This window comes from Tasmannia lanceolata, unplaced genomic scaffold (genome assembly GCF_043159265.1).
Source record: "Tasmannia lanceolata isolate RefF3 unplaced genomic scaffold, GAP_Taslan_0.1 ptg000025l, whole genome shotgun sequence".
Taxonomy (NCBI): domain Eukaryota; kingdom Viridiplantae; phylum Streptophyta; class Magnoliopsida; order Canellales; family Winteraceae; genus Tasmannia; species Tasmannia lanceolata.
This window is the reverse complement of record NW_027518702.1, coordinates 14,603,097-14,627,613: the sequence shown is the minus strand read 5'-3', so window position 1 is coordinate 14,627,613 and position 24,517 is coordinate 14,603,097. Positions and strand designations below refer to the sequence as shown.

The window sequence follows — 24,517 nt, the reverse complement described above, 5'->3', positions numbered from 1 at the left end:
GTCACAAGGCATCATTTTCTTCGCCGAATCTCCATTACTATTTTCCCAATAATGCCTTGTTACGTGCTCTTATATTTTTTATTCCAATTCCACCTTTTCCCCTTTAATCTATGGACATTTTTCCATTTCAATAGATGTCTACATGTTTTATTGGACCCCCTCATTCCCATAAAAAATCCCTTTGTAACTTCCTTTTTTTTCGACCTTCACCGGAATTTTATAGAGAGACATAAAGTAGACAAGTAGATTTGTCTTGGCCGTCTTTATTAGAGTGACCCAACACCTCTTCGGTCTGCATATTAATAACAGTGAGCAAACTCTTTGAGAAGTTTATCTTCAGCCCCGGTGACATATTAAATCATCTAGACTTTTAAAATTTCTCGTGAATTTCACATCCTCTTTTGAAAATAGAAGTATTATCTACGAACTGTAGGTAGGAGATTTGGCTGCACATTCCTAACAGGTAATTCTTCATTTCTGCAAACTCTAGCAATAAATATAGGAGCTGTAAAGGCAAATATGAACAGCTGATCTTAGAATACAATTTCAATCCATTCTTAAAGCAATGCTGGATCAATTTTGTTTGTTTGTATTTTTATTTATTTTTGCTGCAACAAGCCTCCTGTTAACTGTTCTATGGGATTTTCTAACCTTGCTACTTAGATCAACTTGATTTTCATAAAAGCTGGCCTATTGAAAGAAAATTGAGAAACAAAAATCCATTCAACTGATTTCTATAATGGTAAAAGCGGCAGAACATAACTAGTATAATTGCATGTGAAATGCTACAAAAATGTTTCAATTCTACTGCTATTGAGTGATCCTTGATCAGCTTAGAACCAACTCCCACTGCTAAACAATATACTCCACCCTCAACAAAAACTCCATCCAGCCCCATCTTTCTATCCTTTCAACGGTTGCGAGTCACACCATTTTGACAGAAATTAAGCACAGTCAGCGCTACCGGCAATGCCATAGTTTTGTAAACGATGCCAAGCCACCATTGACTGGTAAAGGCCTCGGTTTTCAGCGGGATCGACTTTTGTGGGCAATATCTCTTGTACCTTGGGTGGAAATGGGCTGCTCTCTTATGCGGGAAAGTAGTGCACAAATTTCCTCAGAAGCATAATCCAAGCGCTCCTTTGTCTTGGCCGATTCTGTGATAAGAGCCGAAACCATGGACTGTAAATGCTGAACTCGCTCGGCATGTTCACTTGTAGACTGAATAAGCTTTGTGGGCAATGCATTGACACGACACCAACGTATAGGTAGATATTGATCTGGGATTTGAAAGCAGTTGCCTGTTGAAAGGACACGAAGAGCGTGCCTACAGAGTATCCCTGAGAACTCAAACTGAAGGCAACTGCAAGTAACAACCTCATCCCGTGGGTCCCAAATCACTTCACGCCCTCCATCTATTTTCGTGTGGTGTCTCACAAGATAACGACCTTCTTCCATCTGAAATGACGCGTAATGTGCAGCTATGACAAGTTCGTCTTGGAGTTTAGAGAAGGCGTAAGGTGTGAGAATAGTAGCAGCATGTGATTCCATTGGAGCCCCTGTTTTGAGAGAGATGTTTTGGAGATTTTGCTGCATGGTTTGCTGCTCCCCTGCTTGATCTTTAAAATCAACAGCAACAGCCACCTACAAAGAGAAGATAGTGAGCATAGTTGGCAGAACGTGATTCAGCAAAAAAAGGGATGGGAAAATTCAAGTTTAATACGGCTTTAATTAAAAAAAAATGGAAATACAAAAAAATGCGATTAAAATTTTGTAATTTACAAAGGGAAATGATAAATGGGCCACCTTTCATCACATGGGACACCCAACTGCAGTGTATGTGGCAATCAAATCCATTGAATCCTTCTGACGTGAAGTACATCAGCCCCTCTGCGGTCATTGATACAGCTGCTGGGTGTCCCAAGTGATGAAAAGGGGCGCATTTATCATTTCCCTTTGCAAAAGTCATTTTCAAAAAAAAAAAAAATACAAAATATAGTAGGAGTTGTCAAAGTATACAAGAATTAATTAACGCCTTCTCCGACAGCTTAAGCTTTTGGAGTAACAGGTAGTTTCACATAGGATCAGATCAAAGGTCCTGAGTTCAAACATCCTTGATGTCAAAAATCGAGATACAATGGTCAACCCAAAAGTGCGGCCACATGTGACATGTGTAGGCCAACCCAAAGAAAGAGTGGCCACGCGTGAGGGGGAGTGTTAAAGTATAAAAGAATTAAATAACGCATTCTTCAACAGCTTAAGCTTTTGGAGTAACTGGTGGTTTCACAGGAGTAAAGTTGGAAAACTGGCCAAAAAAAGCATTTAAAATGTTTTCCTCAAAAACCGGAGTTTTTTTACTGTAAAAGTTGTTTAAAATGTTTTCCTCAAAACACGGAGTTTTTTTACTCTAAAAGTTTTAAATGGAGTATTAAACGGCTAACCATTAAAATGGGTGGTGTTAGGCTAACTATGGTAGTGACAAGGTCAGCATACGAGTACTTGTGAGTGTGTGTGTGTGTTTTTTTGTTTTTTTTTTTTTTTTGAGAGAGAGAGAGAGAGAGAGAGAGAGAGAGAGAGAGAGAGAGAGAGAGAGAGAGAGAGAGAGAGAGAGAGATACTTGCTCCACAAAATGGGCCAATCGGGTCTGTGCACTCAAGAACCGTTGAATGAAAGCATTTATCGCCTTTGATTGGCCTGTCCAAGTCATTCCAGCGAAGAAATGGCTTCTCAAATAAGGTAATGCCCAAAGCGTTCGTGATGCAAACAAATTGGCGATGTGTCTATTTGTATGAAGTCCAAAAGAATTGACCATCTCTCTCCATCCTATTTCAAAATCCTGTATTGATTCCAAAATATAAAGCCTAAAGAACTCAACCTTCCATTCATTATATCGCTCACCAAGTACAGCATTAAACCAAGATGGGAACTTCGCCACGATCATCCAAATACAATGAGCATGCTTGGTGCTCGGCATTTCAATGGCTATCGCATCCTTAAGGCACACATTTTGGTCGGTCAAAATTGTACGCGGAGCCCTTCGATTCATAAAGCCCAAAAATGCCTACCATACACATTAAACGTTATTAGAAGTATGAAACAATGCCAAAGTAAGAACTACCAAATTTTTTTTTACCTTTAATGCCCATGAAAAAGAGCGCACATTTTCTTCTCGTAGAAGCACGCAACCGAAAAAACATGGCATTCCATAATTGTTCACACCAACCCAAATTCCAAGTGGCAAGTCAAAGGCGGTCAAACGATGAGTTGTGTCAAACACAATTGCATCGCCAAAGACCTCATATGCCTGGACAGATGAGGCATATGACCATGCAATATTCTCCAACCTGTTATTTGCGTCTAACGTGAATTCATATCTGAAGTTTAGATCTTTGTCCTTGATGTTCTTACACATCCTAAGAAGGTCAATACTGTCCTCATCCTGATCCACCTTCCTAAATGACTGTAAAAGATTTCTCACATCTTTTTCTGTAAAAGGCAAATATCCAGGCTCCACACACTTTTCTAACTCCATTAGTCTCATCATTTGCTGCACAGAGATGCCGGTTTTTGCAAACATGAATATGCGATTTTTGTCGGTTTCCGATATGGTTCGATAGGCGGGAAGGAAGCGCACTTGATTTGGTTCTAAAAGGTCATGATTATGGTGGTTCCCAAAGCCGGTAACACGCCATTCTGGGACCCCCATGTCCATAGTTTTGCTAATGCGCAAGTATGCTTGACACCCACAGCGAGATGATTTTCGGTTTCTTTGTGGTTTAGTTTCATTTGATGCCTTTATCGGTGTATTTCCAGCTCGGTGACAGACAAAATACCGCCTTGTAAGTCCCTTACCAACACCATCTTTTCCTTCGGTTCTATGACGCCGAATTGAGAAACCACATCTCTTTGCAAATTCGCTGTAAAATTCGTAAGCGGCATCATGGGTGACAAATCTTTGGCCAATATATGGAATTGCATCATTTGAGGTTTCTAGTGAGAGCCTTGAGTCCCCTGGTGATTCCTCAGTGCTGCTAGTATCATCCAAAGATAAAGATCTTTGATCCGACGGATCATCATAACCTTCTAACATTTGTATAGCGTCTTCAGACATTTTTTTGGTAACAAATAAAAGAGATCAAAAGTAAGACCTGTGTGCAGATTTGGTAATTAAAACAAATATAACATCTGAAGATTGTGATGAAACTGAAAACCAAGAAAGAAAAGGTAATGAAGAAAAAGAATATTTACTTAACATTCATAATTTGAGAAAATATAATTAATACAAAGAGAGACAGAGGAGGAGGCTAGGTATACAACTGGTCCTATAATGTGCATCACCTACCACATATCTGGAATTATTAAAACTATATTATTTATTCAATTAAAAAAATTGACATATAATTCTTCGGAGAGAGAGAGAGAGAGAGAGTAGGTATATTATTATTACTTTCACATACCCCTTATCTTGAACGAACAGAACTATATTATTTCATCACCATGTCTCCCCAGAACTAAATTATTTCTTCAATTACAAATGAATTTGACATAAAATTCCTTATTTCCAGATATATCCATTTTCCAAAAAAATGGCATTGGGTGGAGATAACAGCAAAACTAAAACCATTTTTTTGTTTGAAAAGTAACTGTTTATTCGATGGAGAAACCAAAATACAATGTTCAGGGACGAGATGTCTCCCACAATGATTACAGCAAGACCCCCCAACTGCCCTAAGAACGTGATCTTCAGCCCACCAAAATCACACATAGTCTGAAGTTACCTCGCATCATACGTCACTACCTATTCTATGTCTGGTCCATCTTTCACAAGCTTATCAGCTCGGTCATTAGCAGACCTCTTCATATGAATGAATTCCTGGCGGACAATTGATGTTAAATTTTGGATTTCCAGAATTGATGCTAAATTTAGGATTTCCGATAGGATACTAGCCAGTTTCCAAGTACCATGAGACTTTTTGCATGTCGACGCCAACACGTTTGTTGAATCCCCTTCGATAATTAGAGGCCCCTCCATCAAATTCACGAACCATCTCAAGCCCCAAAGGAGGGCTTTTGCTTCCACCTCATTGGAATCGCAACTGGTCCGGAAAAGGAGAATATAGTGCGACTACTATTATCATTGAAGAGATTGGCAATGCCAACTCCACCCGGATTGCCTTTAGAATTCCCGTCAAAATCCAATTTCACCAACCCTAAGGGGCCTTTTGGATATCAATATTTTAAAATCTTGGATTTCCTCAAAATCCTGGATGGGAGACGAGAGAAGGAGACAGTCCATCGTTTTATGATTTCTCACCCCTCTTTTTGTCGAGCGAGAGAGTAGGAGATCATCCCGTGTTTCAAGGTTTTAGAAATCTCAGGATGGGGGAGAGATTTCTAAAACCTGAATTTCTTACTTAAAATCCAGGATAATGGATTGTAAAATCTAGAATTTTATACCGCTTTCAAACTCCAACCTGGATTCTAAAATCCATGTATCCAAACAGCCCCTAAGGGTGGAGAGCACCATCTAGGTGCTTTTCCAAGCTTCCTCCCTTTCTCATTAACAACTATGCTCCAATTTCTTAGGATTCTGACTTACAACAAACTAAAACTTAACAAGCCACTAAAGATCCTGGCATTTTTATATATGCTAGTACAAACATGATAAAAGGGATTGAGCCTCTAGCTCAATGGCAATGGCTTTGGTTTTCAACCTTGAGGTCTGAGGTTCGATCCTAGCTTACCCACCCAAAAAAAAACATGATAAAAGAGGTCCTTAGCAAAATAGTGAGATTCATTGCACAGAACAGATAAATCAAGATTAAGATGGCATGGACTTCCAATTTATAAAGAAAATAGTAAATTTGATTCCTATTCATATGTGATTAAGACATCTATGCAGTCCAAAAATTACAAGTCAACAAGGTTCACAACTTAACATGTAGGGCTTTTTCATCATTTACCATGCTAAACGGAACGAAATGGGAAAGGACAAAAGAAAGTGCATAAAAGAAAATTATAATAAAAGAGGGCAGAATGATGATCCGTATACTTTCACCACATGTTAGCAGCCCGAATCAAGAGTTATGAGAGTTTCATTTTCCAAAGGTTGGCTACAATGAACCATACTTTTCTCCATTCATTGCAGGTTGTTCTTAGGGTTGCTAACCTTTATTTTCTATCTTTTCCTATGTTGTGTGACTTGTCTCAATTATTTAATGGCTGTGTATGTATGCAAAGAGAGCTCATGTAAGGGAAATTTGATTTACATAACATTTTATACTTTAAGCTTTGAAGCCTGTACTTTGAAGGAATATAGAGTGGGCATCCAACTTATCTTCCATTCAACTTTTGGATAATGTTAGAAGTTGTTTCATCTTTAACATTGTGATTCTCTTCATCTCCAACCCTCCTTGGATATTATTTACCCAAGTCTTATTTATTCGTAAACATTTAGCTTTAAATTTGCATCATTTGGTATCAGAGCCTAGTCGTTACTATTTGAGGATATTGTGGTTTCTACTATTTCATGGCTAATTGGAGCGTACGTGGACATGTTTTTTTTTTTTTTTTTGAAATGGTAAGCCAATTGAATTAAAAGAAAGGGAAGACCGAGAAAGTCCCCCTACAAATTACAAGAAGGAAAAATACAAATAAGGATAAATACAAATACGTGGACATGTTTTTGCAAGAAAAAATGTACCTTATGATAACCGTGACGAGGAAACTGAAGATCTACAAAGGCAAGTAGGCGAACTCACCCAATGCCTTATGAGGCAGGAACTGTCACTACATCATGACATCGGTGGTGAGTTGGAAGGATAGTTCAATCATTTCTATGATCGAGCTCAACATGAAGAGCCCCCCATTAAGGGAGGCGGTTACATTAGGCTCAACAAAGGAATGTGTGATCATATGAATGTTTTTTTTCTTCTTTTGTTGGATGACTAAAAATTCATTAAACGAGACTGAGATGGTCAAAAAGTACAGGAAAGGGAGGCTATAGAGGAATATACAAGAAAATGAGAAAAAATAAAAGGCCACAATCAAGGTGGAAGGAAATTGTATTGCTCCAGATCCTCCAGATTCGCCCCAGCTTTTGCAAGCTTATCCGCCTCACCATTGGCTGACCTCCTAAGATGTCAAAGGATATGCTAGAATAGCCCACAATATCCCTAATCTCATTAAAGAGATCTGCGAAATGCCAAGTAAAAATGCGAGAACCGGAAACCCATCAATGGCATTGCAAGAATCGCCTTCCACCACCACTTTGTTAAGATCTTCTCCCACTAGAAACTTCTCACCTTGGTGAACCGCACATCAACGATACCAATAGGACCCACAAAAGCCCACCTCACCAACCCCTCCGAATCCCTTAGCATTCCCCCAATTCCGGCCGGACCAGGATTGCCCAAGCTAGATCCATCAAAATTGAATTTTAGAAACCCTTTTCAGGAGGCTCCCAAACCTGAATAATAGGATGCCTCAACTCGGAACTATTACACACCGCTCTCCAACCATTCCACAAGTCAAAGGCAGAGACCCAATTAAAACTAGGGAGAGATTTTGCCCAAAAAATCATGAGCGTGACTACCTTTGTGGATAAGTAAGATGCTCTTTTAACGATTAAATTTTTAAGTTATATGGAAAATGCATCCCAAGGAGTTCATCATTTGGGTGAACACTTTGGACTGGGTACTTTATTATAAAGATATACCCTAAGACCATCGAAGTCAAAATCAATTTATCATCAAACCCTATTTCTAACCTTCAAAACTTCGGGATTTGGTTAGCCACAAAACAAAATCGTAAAACCTCAATGGTTGCATGACCTTACCATTCTTGGGTGAACAAGGTCACAAGTCATCCAAATTTTGTTTGTATTTCGAACTAGGGTTGAAAAAAGAAACAATATTTTTTTTGTCTCTAACGATATCTTGAATACCAAACAACCTAAAAACAAAATCGATTTAGAGCTGGAAATGAAGTAAATTTCGAACTCCTTTACCAACAATAATAAACCAATCAGAAAAACATGAAGGGGTTTGAAAAGGTGGAAAATCTTTTACCCCAATCACGTTGAAAAATCATTCCGGGATCTGCAAATATGTGCTGAAAAACAACTGATCGGATTCCATTGCAGGAAAAAAAGAGGAGTGTAGCTTCCGTAGATCCAGAGAGAGAGAGAGAGAGAGAGAGAGAGAGAGAGAGAGAGAGAGAGAGATGGGGTATTTCTAACATACGCAGATGAGACTGGAGTTCTAATCGTACGCACCACTTTATATCTTGCGCCTGATTTTCAGTTATCCTAAAATAGTCGTTACGAAGTGACTAAAATGGCCTCTCGGCAAATGTTGGGGGTGTAAGGAAGATGAGGGTATTATGGTCTTTTCGATCCTTCAATGGGCGTGTAGGATAAGGTCCAAGGAAACAAGATCCTTACTATTAATGTTAACTAGTAAGAAACCCCGTGCGATGCACGGGAGATAAATAAAATGTATGTAATTATAAAAAAATGAATTTAAACGATTTAGAAAGAAAAAAATGAATATGAATAACAATAATAATAGTAATACGTATTAAAACATATTTCCAATATATCATATAATCAGTAACATAACATAATGAATTTTTGTATAAATATGAAAATTTCTTATAACACGAAAGGATGCAACCATTCTGGTGAAGATATCCTATATATCCGTCTATATTTCGCCATGTCAAACCAAATCCTTTAATGCTTAATATTCGGATGGGAAAGATTGAAGATGGTTAGAGCATAAAACCCTAGGAAAATATCTTAAAAGAGAGGGTGGAATGGGAGAGCGAGGTTGAGGCGTGGGGAGAGGCACGAGAGAGAGAGAGAGAGAGAGAGAGAGAGAGAGAGAGAGAGAGAGAGAGAGAGAGAGAGAGATAAGGTCCTTAAAGTGACCATTTTACCCTGGTATAATTTGTCATAGATGTAGATGTTAGAATATCACCAAAGGGGTTGATGGTAAAAGGGTAATGAGGGTAGTCTAAAGGAAAGGATTTCATTTGTTTTAGAATAATCCAAAGGCTACTCACCGAGTAAGATAAATAAGTTTTCCCAAAAACAAAACCCTAGATAAAACACCGCCGGCCGATCCCGTGGATATGTGAAAACCAGCTCCAAATTGAAAAAATAATTCTGAAAGTCAGTTTTCAATCAAATAATTAAAAAACTATAAGAAATTGAACTGGAAAAATCTACATGTGAAAGCCCAATATATATAAATAAATGAAAGTAAAAAATTCAACTGCCCACGAACATTTTGTAGGTGTATATATTAAAATACAATAATGAAACTGCCGTGAAACCTACTACTCAAAAAGGATGTAATTAGTAACAGAATAAGAAGACAACATCAATCTAAATCAAACCTAAATAAAATTAGAAAACCATGCTTAGGGCTCACCTACTAATATGAACAAAAACCAGCTAAACGAAAAAGATAAGTACATTACAACTAAAGGCAAAAACTCAAAATTGAATCAACTGAATCAATATGTCTATCTACATTAAACTGAATCAAACAACAAAAAGTATAAATTATTTTGTCACCTATGTCCTAGAATGCACACATTTGTGCATGTGTGTGTCAGACTGATACAATAAAAATGAGAACAACATACCTATGGCCGAGCTACTGAACAATTTCAGAGATCACATGCATTTAGCCATGCATCTATAGATGTTTCTAACTATATGGCCATCTATATTAAAAGGAATCAATGACCAGTAGTAGAAATGGGGTTGGGCCTGTAGCTGAAAGGTTGAGGTTTTCTATCTCAACCTTAGGTTGCAGGTTCAATCCCAGCTTACCTACCAAAAAAAAACAGTAGTAGAATTCATTTTATCACCTCTTTCCAGGTATGGTTAAGTTGCATTGTAAAGCATCGATATAAAAAGACGTTGCTATATAAACCAGGGCATTGCCTTGTTGCTATAAGCTTAAAAAATATATACATAGATAATCACGTCTTAAATTTATAGCTGAATAGCCCACTTAAATGCAAATGGTTTTGAGGTTGAATATGATTATTACAAACAATGATTTCAATAGTTTTAAGGAAATATAGCTAATGGCTTCCAGAGGACTTAATGCCCCCATAAACTAATAAGATTAAACAAAAATAATATAATTCCAAGTAATGAACAATTTGGGTCCGAATCTAGACTCCCGTAATTAATAGCATGAAGCAGAAGAAATCTCATGAAACTGCAGCAAGACCCCCCATTTGAAATTTACATCTCATTAGAAAAGAGAATGGGCAAAGAAAGAGGACTTCTTCCATTGGAAATCCTGGGAAGCCCAAATCAATTTGTCAGGACCATTCATTGGAAAACCTAACATATAACATTTCTTAAAATAACAAAATGCATTAATTCAATTCATATCCAACTCAAATGCTATGCATAAAATTGATTGCAAAATCACTCTGACAACTGAATGTCAGTTCAAAACTGATAACTGGACTCACATTCAGTTGTCAAAATCTAAAATGAACAGGGCTTTAGAATAACCAAATGGATTAATTTAAGTATATACCCAATTTGATATCCATCACTGCAACAGAAGCAAAAAATGAGTGCCCTAATCAACCAAGACCACTCCTTTTCCTTGCCTCTTTGTGAATCCCATCAATGACTTTAAATAACATACGTCATATTCAGGATAAAACTTTCATCATATAAAAAAGAATCTCGCAAGCAAGCAGGATGCTGACAACACTTGCTGCAGTGAATTCAACTCCGAAAACCAATAAAACAACTGTGCCAAACATCCATTAACAAATATTGCTGCAATATTCGAATCCATGTAACAATATCTTGTTGAAGCATCCCATCAAACACCCGGTGTGCATAAAATAAAATAAAAAGTATTCCCGAGAAAATATGTCTGTAAAATTATAAAATCTATGGCAGAGTTTCAAGAAGATACAAAAAAAGAAGAAAAGAACATATACCCAAGATGAACATACCACTAAAAATTTGTCTACTTCTCATACTTACCGAGAGAGATTGGGGGGCGCTAAGAAAAGACCTAAATCCCTTGCAGAGAAAAGACGTTAATCCTCATATTTATCTCGAGAGAAAAGACGTAGATCCCTTGGGTGGAAGACAAAGGTATATGATTTGCCAAAGCCAAAATCATTTTAAAGATGGGTGGTTTGAGAGTGAGGAAGACAAAGGTAGATGGATTTTTCCTGAAATTTTAAGAGTTTTATGCATAGGAGGGGGAAAAGGGCGTGGAGTTGGAGAAGACGATGAAGGCGAAGGGGAGGGAATTTCGGCAGAGAGAGAGAGAGAGAGAGAGAGAGAGAGAGTGGAAAAAAGAAAAAAAAAATCTCTTTTTCACTGGATTGTATCATGAGCACCTAAGGACCTGTTTGTTATGGATTTTTAGAATCCATTGAGACACCCATTACTGGGCTCAAAATCAATTGTGAGTCCAATAATACAAAATCGATTCTCAAAATCCAGAATTAAGGGAGGCATACTTAATTCTTCTTTTGTTTTGTTCTGATGAATCAACTTTTACCTCTTTGATCCTGCCACTACTTATTTGCTTCTCTCAAAGATTAAGTATGAACTTATTCACATTGTGAAATTTTGTGAATTGCTCGTTAAATCAGTTAGAATCCAGAATTGATGATGGGACTCAAAATTATTAAAGCCTTGTCCTTTTAAGATTATGGCAACCGATTGTGAGTGCCAAACCGATTATTGGACTCAAATTTGAACGCAATTTTGAGTCCGATAATAGGTTTGACACTCACAATCGGTTGTAATAATATTGAGAATTGATTATGAGTCCATAACTCATCACTGTACTCAAAATTAAAAGTAATTCTGAGTCCATTATTTAGCTTTGGACACACAATCAGTTCTTAAAACCTAAAACAAACAGGACCTTAATTTTGAGTCCAATAATCATCTTTGGACTCAAAATTGATTGTCAAAATCCAAAGCAAACTGGTCCTTAGGCCATGTGGTGGCAATAATGAAATCTTTTTCCTTGAAATCTTAGTTTATCAAGTGGTGAGTGAGGTAAGAGTAGGGACGGTGGGAGGAGAGAATTGAGAGGACAGGAGTGAGGAGATGGTGAAAAAATAAATTGTATTTTGAGTGGAGTTTTACTTTTCCTTATTTGTCACCCTTTTCTCACCTTCTCCTCACTCTGTCCATCTCTGTCTCTCCTTTGAGGTAAAGCGGCTGTTAAAGCGAGTGGGCAAATGCGTGTATACTAGCTTACTATAGTAGTAGCTTTCTCTATTCCCATCATTTAACTATGATAAAGCAAAAAGGCTTGATATTTTTTTCAAAATCGAACCGAGAAAGAGTAGACATAAAATACACTAGATATGGTAGCTGTCATCCCCCATTTAACACTTGCCATTGAACCGACAAGTCTACTCAAATCAGAAGGAGGAGCACCCAAAATACAGTCGTTCCAAAGAAAATGGTTGTACATAACAAATTCTTAAGATCTCTAATGGAGATAACATAAATAAAGTACATCCATCACCAATCACAAACACCCATCAGAACAGAACTGTTTGTCTTTACTTTTTTTGATTGGATAATAAATATACAATACAAAAAAGAAAAGAAAAATTACAACAGAGCCGAGGCAGGCCCTCATATAAATTGTCCCTCCAAACTCCAGATGGGGATAACGAATTCGCTAGATCGTTGGAAGATCTAGGGACCCAAGAAAAGGAAACAAAAAATATTTACAAACGTTAACAATCTCGTCAATAAAAGAGAGTAATCTTCACGACATCGCATTTGATGAATCATTATCAATTATGAGAGGAACACTCTCGATCCAACAAACAAGGTCTTGATTTCTTCCTCATTAGAGTCAGATCTATGGTCCAGAGAATGAAAAAATAAGTCCCAATGGAATTGAAGGCTCCTCGCATTCCTGTCAGGGTCCTGATTTCGAAACGTATATTCGTCAAAATTAAGCTTAATGACTGAAATTGGGGGACAACTCCATGCAGCAAAAACCTTCTTTAGAATGTAAGAGTGAATGATCTCACCCCATATAAAGACTAAATTCTGAAATGAGAAACCAAAGAACTCATTTGAGAGAGGCAAACCAACTAATAACACCTTTATATTCCAACAAATTTTCTCAAATTCGCAGACTAATTTTTGAAAGATCTCATATTTCTTTCAATCCGAAGGCAAAAAAAGAAGTATATGCCAACATCTGCCATAGACATCTTTCTAGCGATCCAAGATGAACACATCTCCAGCCTTCAAGATGACCAATAACTAATTTAGGCATAATCCACTGAACGCTGAACCATCTAAGAATAGAAGACCACACCTTGCTCGATTCCCTGCAATGAACAAGCCGATGACTCAGCTGCTGAGTTTTCCCTTCCTATTTTATCTAGGAGCTCTCTTGTCCCTAATGCCCTCCCTCTGGCTGTAGTTCCACCAAAGGAGATTCCATCACCATCTAGGGCCCCCATTGCTTCCTCTACTGATCGAAGCTCTGATCCCACTCCTCCTCAGATTCCAACTCTCCCCACCTTTTCTCCTCCCCTATCCTCCCCATCGAAAGATCTTGCTCATGGCAAATGGAAAGAGTTGTTTGGCAAAAGTCCTTCCAAACCAGTTGACACCTCAGTTCCCTTCATTCCCCCCATTACCTCTGAAGATGGAGTCCAAAAGGCAGCTTTCAGGGATGGAGATTTCAATGAAGCAAAAACTAAATGGTACAACTGTCTCCTTGGGTACTTCTTGGGTCGCAGGCCATACTACTTAGCTTTAAAGAACCATCTCTCAAGAATATGGCAGTTAAAAGGGGATTTTGAACTTATTGCCCTTCACAACAGTTTTCTACCTTTTCAAATTCAACTTGGAGGAAGATTGCACTAAAGTCTTGGAAACTTCCACAACATATGGTGGGAGAGCTCTGATATTGCAAAAATGGTCCCCGGGTTGCACCCTTGAGAAACTGAAGCTCTCTTCGATTCCAATATGGATAAAATTCCCGGCTCTGCATCTCAAATACTGGACCCCCACTGGATTAGGTAAACTAGCCAGCATCATTGGCAAGCCCCTATATATGGATACGCAAACAGCTGAATCCTCAAGGCTTAAATATGCCAGATTATGTGTTGAAGTGTCTGCAACCTCTCCCCTTCCCGATATCATCCATATTCAAACCCCCACAGGTGATGAGACCCAAGTAGTTGAATATGAATGGAAGCCCAATCCATGTATCCCTTGTGAAGATTTCAGTCACTCCACTGATAATTGCCCCCTGATTTGCCCTCAGAGATGCCCTCAAGCTAGTCAGATCACAAAGAGTCAATGGGATGTAAAAAAGTCGAGCACAGTGCCTGATAAGGTGGGTTTTACTGCCCCATATCAAAGCAAGGCTCAACCTCATATCAATGAATATCAGAGAATCTTCTAAAGGAATAGAAATTGGATCGGGACACCGCAAATTAGGATCCATAAAAATAAATTTTCGGCCCTTCAAGATTCGGACCTCACCCCTTCCAACAATGACCCCCCATCAGCTCCCCATTCCCCTGAAGGTCCTTGGAACATAGTTCAGAACGAGAAGGATAAAAAAGGAAAACCAAATGCTTCCCTCCTTCGGCCACCTTCATCTTGTGTGCTGCCATCCATCTCTCCAAAATCAATTTCGATCTCTTCCCCTGGAATCCGGGTCCCATTTCGTGGGCTCATTCCGGGAGGTTTGAAATCTTGAGATTTGGCCTGCTGTGTTGTTTCTGGTGCTGCTTGTATTTGGCTGCTTGTATTTGGCTGCCTGGTCTAGGCTGTGTTGTGTTCTTTTGGTCTCCTTATATCGTTGTTGTTCGGTTTTTCCTATTTTGTTGTGTTGTATCTGCTTGTTTGGGTGTCCCTTGGCCACCTTGTTTGGTCTTTTGTTTGCCTCCTCTACAGATGTGAGGGGGCTTGCTCTCCTTCTTTCATGCTGTATCTCTGTTGATTTTTTAAGATATCTGGTAGGGGTCCGCCTAACCCCAGCTTGCCCATCAAAAATAAATAAAAATGAACAAGCTGATGACTAATAGATTCCTCCCCACTTCTAAGGTTAGGGAATTTCAGTTGGTCAGCTAGAAACCCCTCCCTTGAAGCCTATCAAAAGTGTAAACGTTTTTTTTTTAAAACGAACGCTTGGATACGTGGAGAGACTGTGGCATGCCAAAACTTATGCCACCTTAAAGCAATTCATTCCTAGTTGCAAAAAAACTTGAAGAACGACTTGACGGAGAAGGCCCTTTCAGATCTGGAGCCCACTCTCTCCTAACCTCTTCACTGCTGAGAGAAAAAAACATTTTCCAACAGACAAAGAAGTTTAAGAAAACAGTCTAACACTACATCTTTTAGAATGCGATAAACGCCCAGCCCCACATGACCCTTCCCCCACACTCTCATAGCAGCTAGACAGAAGGGCTTCTTTATCCCTACTTATCCTATAAAGGAATCTTAGATAAGAGGACACACTCCTACCCACTTATCCTCCAAGAACCTCATCCCGTTTCCCATCCTAATACTAAATTTAATCCCAAGGGTAAATGACACAATAGTTCTACAAACAGACCGCCAAGCTCTCACAACACCTACTTCTAGACACTTTCCTCCCCTTGTACCCCCTCTCCCCAATGTCGGTTTCGGTTGGAATTTTTGGAGGAAATCCTATAAAATCACAGAAACTTATGGAAAGATATGCAAATGATAGAATTTTAGGAAATTCTATAAAATCATAGAAACGTATGGAAAGATATGCAAATGATAGAATTTTAAGATGAAACTTTAAGAAATGCTCAAATAAAAACACACTTAGAAACCATCACATAAGCAAGACAACCATTGATGGTGTAATAACATTGAACACCTAGTGGCATGTGCTGTCGTACATTTTTGATAATTCAGTACATACAATATCATATAAATATTTATAAATAATTCATATACCATAGTTGACATGCAATTCATATAACCATGATAATGCAACATGTACTGATATACTAAAATACTAATGCACTAATGATTTTGATTGCAGTACGCATTTTGATTTCAGTATCGTTTCGGTGGGAATGGAAATGAAAACATTTTGTTCGTTTCGTGTCTGTTTCGATGGAAATCTAAAATCATGGACCCTACTGCACGCGCGCGTAGACATAAATACTTAGCTGAGATGATTTTCCAGCAAAGAGCTTGCCTTTTCTCTCCAAATCTCCAAATCCATTTTCCAAGAAGGTCAGCATTTCGAAGAGTGAGCTTGTCAATTCCAAGGGTCCATTAGAGTTGGAGAAACACAGTGTGTCTCATCCAACCAAATATTTGTGTCCCTTCTTTTCTCTTTCCCCTCCTAGAGAAAATCCCTTGCAACTTTCCCATCTGATTAGCAACTGATGTGGACATCTTGAACAATGACATGAAGTACGTAGGAAGATTTGGCAGGACAACATTTATTAGGCTAATACAACTCCCCTAAAGAAAGATACAACCTTTTCCACCGCACAAATTTCTCTCCATCCTCTTCAAAATTGGTTTCCAAAGAGATGCATTGGGAACCCCTAAACCCAAGGGCACCCCAAGATAAATAATGAGAAACTTATCCTTCATACAATCGAACTCCGTAGCCAATATATCAATCCGCTCACCATCCAGGTTGCATCCCAACAAGACACTTTTTCCTATATTAACTTTACAACCAGTCACCATCTCAGCCCCTCTCAACACAACCTTGAGATCCCACCAAGATACCGTCTACACTAGAAAAAGTTCTCAGAGATTTACCCATCATAAATGTCCCCGTGCAGACTTCAGAATTTATATATTATCTGAACTACATTTCGAGAATATAGCAACTTCCAATTTTCAAAAAAGAAAAAAGAATATAGCAACTTCCACAAATCCACTAATCATAGGAAAGTAACAGATTTTGAGAGTATTTTTCTTGTGCACTTCAGCCTACAGGTGTGGCTCTTTGGCTTAAAGTCGTGGGTATGCTCCCCATTGTCGCGAGTTCGAATCCCCATGGGCTTACCCGATGTGCGTGGTTTACGGGTGATTGTGTGCATCTGTAGGGAATAGTCCCGCCCTAAAAATTGGGGTGGGGATACCCAATGTCATAAAAAAAATGCTTTGAAGGAATGATTCATGTTAACATCCACTCGGTGCTTCTACTCAAGTGAACAAATCATTTGGTTGCAGTTAGAAATACATCCTATGAGAGAAGCCTCTCAGTTCCATATGTACATTTTGAAAGAAGTTTCCATGCAACTGAAGTTATAAAAGCAACCTGTGGGAGGAGCTCCAAATTTGGGGAACTCCTACTCAGGAAACCTGTAGTAGTTCCCCAAATTAGATAACCAAAGGGAAATCCACAAAGAGCTTAACAACATGGGAGACTCCTAAAGCATGTCTAAATTGCACAAGCCGGGTAAAAGAAGAAAGTGTAATGATCCTTCAAAGTCGAGCCTAAAGTCCTCAGTAATCTACTGATTTGGGAGCCGAACCGGATTCTATGTTCATGAAGCTAGTTACTCCCAATGTTTACATTGGACACTCTCAAGTGCCATATCTCTCCGAGAAATTTTATTTGGGTACTGTTCTTTTTGGAAGAGGGAAGCATGGATGGATATATATTTTCAAAAAAAAATTTGAATGATCGCCAATTTTATTAAAAAGAGACTGAGATGGTCATGGTACAAACAAAGAGAGGTACAATAAAGATAAGAGCGAGAATGGCAAAAAGAAATTATGGGGGAAGAGAATCAAAAAGAGCCAAAGCTTCTTTCGATACCCCCAATCTAGCCAAACTATTGGCCACCTCGTTTGCCAATCGACGAACATGCTTAAAGGATAGAGCCATGGTTCTCGTACAATCTAATATCTCATCAAAGTAACTATCAAATCTCCATAGTTCTTTTGGGATCCTTGAAGCCACTTGATGAAGTTTAAGGAATCACCTTTAACCACCACGTTATCCAACCCTTTCGAAGTCAAATGCTCGTACCTCGGCTTCCGAAGCATCCGCGACCCCAATAAGGCCTGTGAATGCCCAAACAACATTCCCTTGTTCGTTACTTAGCACTCCCCTTATTATGGCCGACCTCGGATTTCCCAAACTAGATCCATCAAAATTTAGCTTAAAAAACCCAAAGGCGGAGGTTCCCATTGTAGAGCTATTGTTTGCTTCATTTCCATGCTCATACAAACTTCCTTCCATCCTTCCCATAGGTCATACACTGATACAAATGAAAAGGCTAGAAGAGATTTCACCCATGGTATAGTAAGGGCTATCACTTTAATGAATAGAAAGCCGGGATTTCTCACATAGCCCTTAAATAGCCTCGCATTTCTTTCCTTCCATAAAACCCACATGGTGGCTAGGAGAGAGATGTCCCATAGGATTTTCATAATTCTTTTGGTCTTTTCAGAGAAATTTCCAAGAATTATGTGATCCCAATCTCCTAGGTAGATTATTGTACTCCACTTTTAATTGTAGTTTAGAATGTGTTTATACCCTAATCACCAGAAGTGGGAGCAAACACCGTGGAATTGTGAAGCAGAAACAATACCATGGGTATTTTCAGTCACAAAAGCTGAAATAGTTTGATGAATATATGTAGTGCAGTGGCTTCAACTTGGTATTTTCAGTCACCAAAGGCTCAAAATAGTAAGATGAATATATGTAGTGTAAAAGTCGAGAAACACACAAATCCTAATCCTTAAAGCTAAGGTAGCATCAATAGTCCAATCATCTATTAAAATTCAGATTGGCCATCAAAGCTTCTAACAACTGTTTTAATCACTTGCAATTTAATACATCACGTGGATGTGGGGCATAATCCTTTAGACCCAAAATATTAGTGGTTTTCTAACCTACTGTATAGTGATTCTGATATTAATCATTTGCGAAACCTCGAAATAGAGAAAGAAGAACGATGATATTGAGAAAAAGTGTTAATGCTTGCAAAAATGCAACCTAAAACTAATTAGCATACTCTCAGAAGTATAATCAGAATATAATCTTGATAAATTCCCTTGATTTTTTTTTCCAAACAGACCAAACACACTGACTTCCTCAAAATGAACAAATTAAGATGGTATTTTAGAAACCATCTGACAAGATCACTTAACATCAACAAACCTTTTAAAATAAAGAAGCAGATACAGGGAGGATAAATTAATTAGAGAAATCAATTGGTCAAATCATGTAGATTCTAGACAATGTTATCAAAATAATCTGGTTGCAAGAATCAAATAACTAAAGAAAATATTGACTTTTTTCTATAATTAAACCAATCCCAAAAATACCCAAAAAATAACCACATTTATAAGATCCTTCAAAACCTAACTACATGGCAACTCTAAAATTTTAAAAGATGAAAGGAAGGACTAAAATTTAAAACCCATACAAACAATACATTTTATATGTTCAAAGTTCAAACCTTTAGATACAGAGATACGAGTCACAACACAAATCCCGTTCATTATCCTATCAATTACTCATCTATCTGGAAATGAGTTAGTTCAGCTAATCCTTTTATACCCTAGTTAAGGATATTGCATTAAAAACATCTATATAATCGCCTCTTATCAGTCTTCAAAAAATAAGGAAGTGGATTGACTCATTTAGCGCTGACTGATGCAGAGCGCGCTACCAATCCATAATCATGCTCCTTACTAAAATGGGGGGCAGTAAAAGCAGGTGTTTGAGGATACTGTATTAAAACTGCTCCAATCCAGAAAGAGAACTCTCCCCAAAGGCAAGCGAGGTAATTAAATAGTGAGAAGATAAGTTCTGTTTTATTTCATCACTTAGTTTTGTGGAGTTTTGAAGGAGAGCAAGAAGCAATGAATCCTCCTTTTGCCTCTTAACTTTCCCACTCCAGTCATTGTTTTTTTTTCTGTTTGACATTAGTTGTTCCAGATTCATCCAATTGAAAATTGCATATTCTGTTATATTTCTCATCAAACGAATGACATCTAGAGTTCTACAGATATTAGCTATTCTTAACATGATATCGGGGTATCTCATTGCTGAAACAGTTGGAGAACACTCCCTAAGTCCCTATCTATTTCTCAATGATATCAGACAATCAAGGCAATTACTATGAGTGAACGCTGTTAAACCAACCTACAAAATGGACACACCTCTAATAATGGCTCATTCTATTCTCTCTGTAGGTGAAGCATCCCCAAATGATGAAACTGATCCAGGAGACATGTTCCTAACCCAATTACTAGTTCATGAACAGCATAAACTTCCCTAAGAAAATACATCAAATTAGCAGTTAAACGATTCTTCTAACTCAGTTATCACTAGTTTGATACCTACAGCTGAGGAGTCTGAAAAAAATAGAACACTTTACTGTCACAATAAAAATTCTGATTCATATACATTTTTTGTAGTTTAGAATAAAACTACAAACTTCATGAAAACCAATCAAGGTCCTTCAAGCACCATATCAAATTAAAATGCTGATAATTTTGTCGTATTGAAGAAAACCTCACAAGTTCCTGCAAGAGTCAAACAAACAACAGCTCTTGGACCTAATTTTATCAGGTATGCCCTAATATTTTTCAGAAAATGAGAAAAAACAATAATCAAATCAGTCTACAAAAATTCAAGCCCATTCAAACACAATCCACACACCAAATTTACAAGTTACTAGCCAGTTTACCAAAATCAAAACATACAAAGAAATTATACTTAACAAACCAATAGGAACTTTCAAATTCAAGAGCATACAAAGTAGTTACTATTTTCAGAAAATGAGAGGAGTCATCTCGCTATTTCTAGAAAATTAAGCTACTGATTTATGAAAGATTATCACACGTCGAATTCAAATATTGTAACTAAAATCAAACCCATAAACCCACAAAAAAAACACAATTAATTTTATTTCGCAATCAAGTACCATATTAAAAGATTAGAACATCTATAAAAATTAAAAAGCAAGAAAGACGCATGAAGACCAATAGCCTACAACCAAAGCCTAAATTTTCCTTCCCCAGTATGGGCATGCTTAATATTTTCAGAATATGAAAAGGGTAAGTTACCTTATTTAAAGCCAAATCCATACAGTACTAACCAGATTACCAGAATCAAACCCCACAAACACTTGAAAAAAAGGATCTTTATTTATTCAACAACCAAATTTCAGTATTACTGGGTTACAATTTTCATCAAAGGAAAGAAACATTCATCAATATCAGAGCCCCAATAACAAAAACCTAATTTTTCTTTCCTAAGAATCCAACACCATATTCGCGCAATCTAGACCGCAACCACAACGAGGCCATTCTTCGAAATTTGAAGGCGGGAAAGACACAGAAACCGGACCAACATAGAAATCCAGCTTCCCATCAACACTACACTACTAAAGAGCATACAAATTAGCCTACTATTTTTAGAAGAAGAGAGGATTCATCTAATTATCTCTAGAAAATTAAGATACTAATTTATGCAAGATTATAACACATCTGTTAAAATTAAAATGCAAGAAAGACCCACCAAGGCCAATAGCCTACAATCAAAGTCTATTTCAGAATATGAAAAGGGAAAGTTACCTTATTTAAAGCATGAGACTCACACATCAAATTCATATAGTGCTACCCATAATACCATAATCAAACCCCACAAACACATGAAAAACACCATCTTTATTTATTCAAAAACCAAATTTCAGTATAACTGAGTTACAATATCCATCAAAAGAAAGAAGCATCCACCAAGATCAAAGCCCCAAAAACCAAAACCTGATTTTCTTTCCGAAGAATCCAACACCATGTTCACGCAATCTAGCCCACAACCACAGCAAGGGCTTTCTTCAAAATTCAATAATCTAACCTTTCCGAGAAAATTCAAGCTACTGATTTATGCAATATTATATACACAACGAATTAAAACATTGTAACTAAAATCAAACATTCAAACCCACAAAAAACACAATTAATTTTATTCCACAACAAAGTACCATATTAAAAGACTAAGAACATCTATAAAATATTAAAGCAAGAAAGACCCACCAAGACCAATAGCCTACAATCAAACCCTAAACTTTACTTCTGCAATATGGGTATTCTTAATATTTTCAGAAAATGAAAGGGGAAAGTTGCATTATTTAAAGCATGAGACTCACACATTAAATTCCTATAGTGCTAACCACATTACCAAAATCAAACCCCACAAACACATGAAAAACACCATCTTTATTTATTCAAAAGGGTTACAATATGCATCAAATCAAAGCCCCAAAAACCAAAACCTGATTTTTCTTTCCTAAGAATCAAACACCATATTCACGCAATCTAGACCGCAACCACAACGAGGGCATTCTTCGAAATTCGAGAGCGGGAACGATGCAGAGACCGGGCCCACATATAAATCCAACTGCCCATCAACACTACTCACCTCTGAAATACCCAACCATATGAACAATACCTTCACACTCACTCCCCTCAATTCCTTCAAAGACCCAACACTGACTTTTCCTGAAATTGTTTTTCTGTAACTCAAAGAATACCCTCCTTCAACAGCAAAATTACATTCTCCATCAAGATAAGCCTCAAAGCTACCATCTTGATTTAATACATAGCCTTTCACACCTTGTGGGAGAATCCCTTTTGGGAAATTGTAACTCTCAAGCATCTCATAGGCTGTTAGGTTTTTTGAATCTTGTGTTATTGCAGATACCATGAAAAAAGAGGTGATTAGGCAAAACCCAATTAGGGTTTTGAAGATTGACATGATTGGGAGATGGGTTTTGAAGGAGAGGAAGATTGGGTATCGGTTTAAGGGTTTTCTTCCTTCTCTTGATTGGTCGCGGAATAGGTTTCTAGGGTTTGTGCTAATTTCCAAAAGAAATTGAGAGTTTTTGAGGGAAGAAACTGAATAGATAAGTTTTACAGGTTGGTGGGGGAGAGGAAAGACTTTAAACCGTATGGTTGGTGAGAGTAAATGATAGGATTATGATTCATTTATGGGGAATTCTAGACTGAAGGGAGCCCTTGCAAAAAAGAGGTGAAAGGGCTCTCCTATTGGCTACACATTAACATCATGCATTAATAACGGCTGAAAAGTGAAATATGATGGTGATGTGCAGCCAATGGGGAAGCCCTTTCACCTCTTTATAGCAAGGGCTCTCTTCAGTCTAGAATTCCTCTAAAAATAAAGCTACCTAATTATTTTTCAACTATAAATAGGTACAAAACACTAGAGAGGGAGGATGAGAGGAGTGGTTTGCAATCTTTGATTTAAGAACTTTGGGAGATTGAGTAGGGAGAGGGAAGATGAGAAAGGGAGAGAGAACATGAGTGGAAGAATGAGAGAGGGGAGATAACATTTTGGTTTATTGGTTGGGAGTAAAGAGTTGGGATTCTTGAGAACTATAGTTTTCTTATTCTTCTTACTAAACTTGGGATTCTCGAGACCTATAGATTTCTAATTTTTCTTACTTCTAGGGCATGTTTGGCAACCGCGAATAGGACATGTTCAGCAACCATGAAAAAACATTCCATGGAATATTAATGAACCCAATTGTTAGACGAGGAGGAGGGAGAGAGATTTCAGAGGGAGAGATTGAGGGGAGCATAATAGTCCCTAAAAGGCAGAGGGGAAATCCCAATTGGAAGTAGCATATTTTTCTTCATTGTTTTTAGGGATTTCTCATGCTTTCTCACCATGTTTGGATATTTAGGCTAACTCATCTTTTCTTTTAGGCGGTGTTTGGATACGTGGATTTTAGACTCCATGTTTTTATTTGAAAGTGGTGTCGAATTCTGGATTTTAGAGTCCATTATCCTAAATTTTAAGTAAGAAATCCAGGTTTAAGAAATCTCTCCCCCATCCTGAGATTTCTAAAACCTTACAACATGGAATGATCTCCTACTCTCTTGCTCGACGAAAAGAGGGGGGGGGGGGGGGGGGGGGTGAGAAATTAGAAAACACGGGACAGGCTCCTCCTTGTCTCCCAGGATTTTTTGAAAATCCAAGACTTTAAAATGTTGATATCCAAACAGGCCCTTACTATTTTAAGAGCTGTAAAAGTTTATTACAATTCCCCAAAAGCCCTCCAAAGCCAATTAAAACAAAAAAGACAACCTCAGTTTGTGCAGCTATTAAAAGATAGTTGTGCAGATATCATGTCCCACTAGTAAATGATATCCTCAAGTTAAGTTATATCTTGATGTGCTTTTACTATCAACATCACTTTTGCAGAACCAACATATTCAACCTTATGGGTATGTTTGGATTCCCAGAACTAACAATCGGAATTAGAATCATATTCCGATTCCCGTGTAAATGGAATTAAAGAATAAAATACAAAACAAAAATTCAATTCCAACCGGGGCAGTATCAGAAAACCACCTATCGGACTGGAAACATATTTCGGGATTTCCCCATCTAAGTTGCCTGTGTACAATTCAAACCCAAAAGCCATAACGAGGCAAAACTAGAAGAATAGGATACCGATG

At 37.8% G+C, this 24,517-nt stretch overlaps 2 protein-coding genes across 4 annotated transcripts; both read right to left on the bottom strand.

Moving 5' to 3' along the window:
• Positions 1–704: 704 nt before the first annotated feature.
• FRS11 (FAR1-related sequence 11) lies at positions 705–11,385 on the bottom strand. 3 transcript variants are annotated; one of them, XM_077368272.1, is made up of 4 exons: positions 11,036–11,385; positions 3,134–4,148; positions 2,618–3,061; positions 705–1,644 (listed from the first exon to the last, which is right to left on the bottom strand). In XM_077368272.1, the coding sequence occupies exons 2-4, from the start codon at positions 4,109–4,111 to the stop codon at positions 1,027–1,029; spliced, it is 2,040 nt and encodes a 679-aa protein (XP_077224387.1). In that variant the 5' UTR covers positions 4,112–4,148; positions 11,036–11,385; the 3' UTR covers positions 705–1,026. The 3 variants fall into 3 exon arrangements, with proteins under 3 accessions (XP_077224387.1, XP_077224389.1, XP_077224388.1); XM_077368274.1 differs by having other exon boundaries at positions 3,134–4,101; XM_077368273.1 differs by lacking the exon at positions 11,036–11,385 and adding an exon at positions 10,572–10,721.
• A 10,937-nt stretch (positions 11,386–22,322) lies between these two features.
• LOC143857682 (uncharacterized) lies at positions 22,323–22,790 on the bottom strand. The gene has a single exon (XM_077368118.1). The coding sequence runs from the start codon at positions 22,788–22,790 to the stop codon at positions 22,323–22,325; it is 468 nt and encodes a 155-aa protein (XP_077224233.1).
• Between the last annotated feature and the right edge of the window lie 1,727 nt (positions 22,791–24,517).

What these genes read in the sequence shown, in the direction of transcription:
- LOC143857682 (XM_077368118.1), bottom strand. Translation starts at nt 22,790, where the DNA reads ATGTCAATCTTCAAAACCCTAATTGGGTTTTGCCTAATCACCTCTTTT.
- FRS11 (XM_077368272.1), bottom strand. Translation starts at nt 4,111, where the DNA reads ATGTCTGAAGACGCTATACAAATGTTAGAAGGTTATGATGATCCGTCG. An exon ending in CTTTTTCATGGGCATTAAAG is followed by an intron (nt 3,062 to 3,133) that starts GTAAAAAAAAAT and finishes TGTGTATGGTAG; the next exon opens with GCATTTTTGGGCTTTATGAA. An exon ending in TGGCCCATTTTGTGGAGCAA is followed by an intron (nt 1,645 to 2,617) that starts GTATCTCTCTCT and finishes TTCTCTTTGTAG; the next exon opens with GTGGCTGTTGCTGTTGATTT.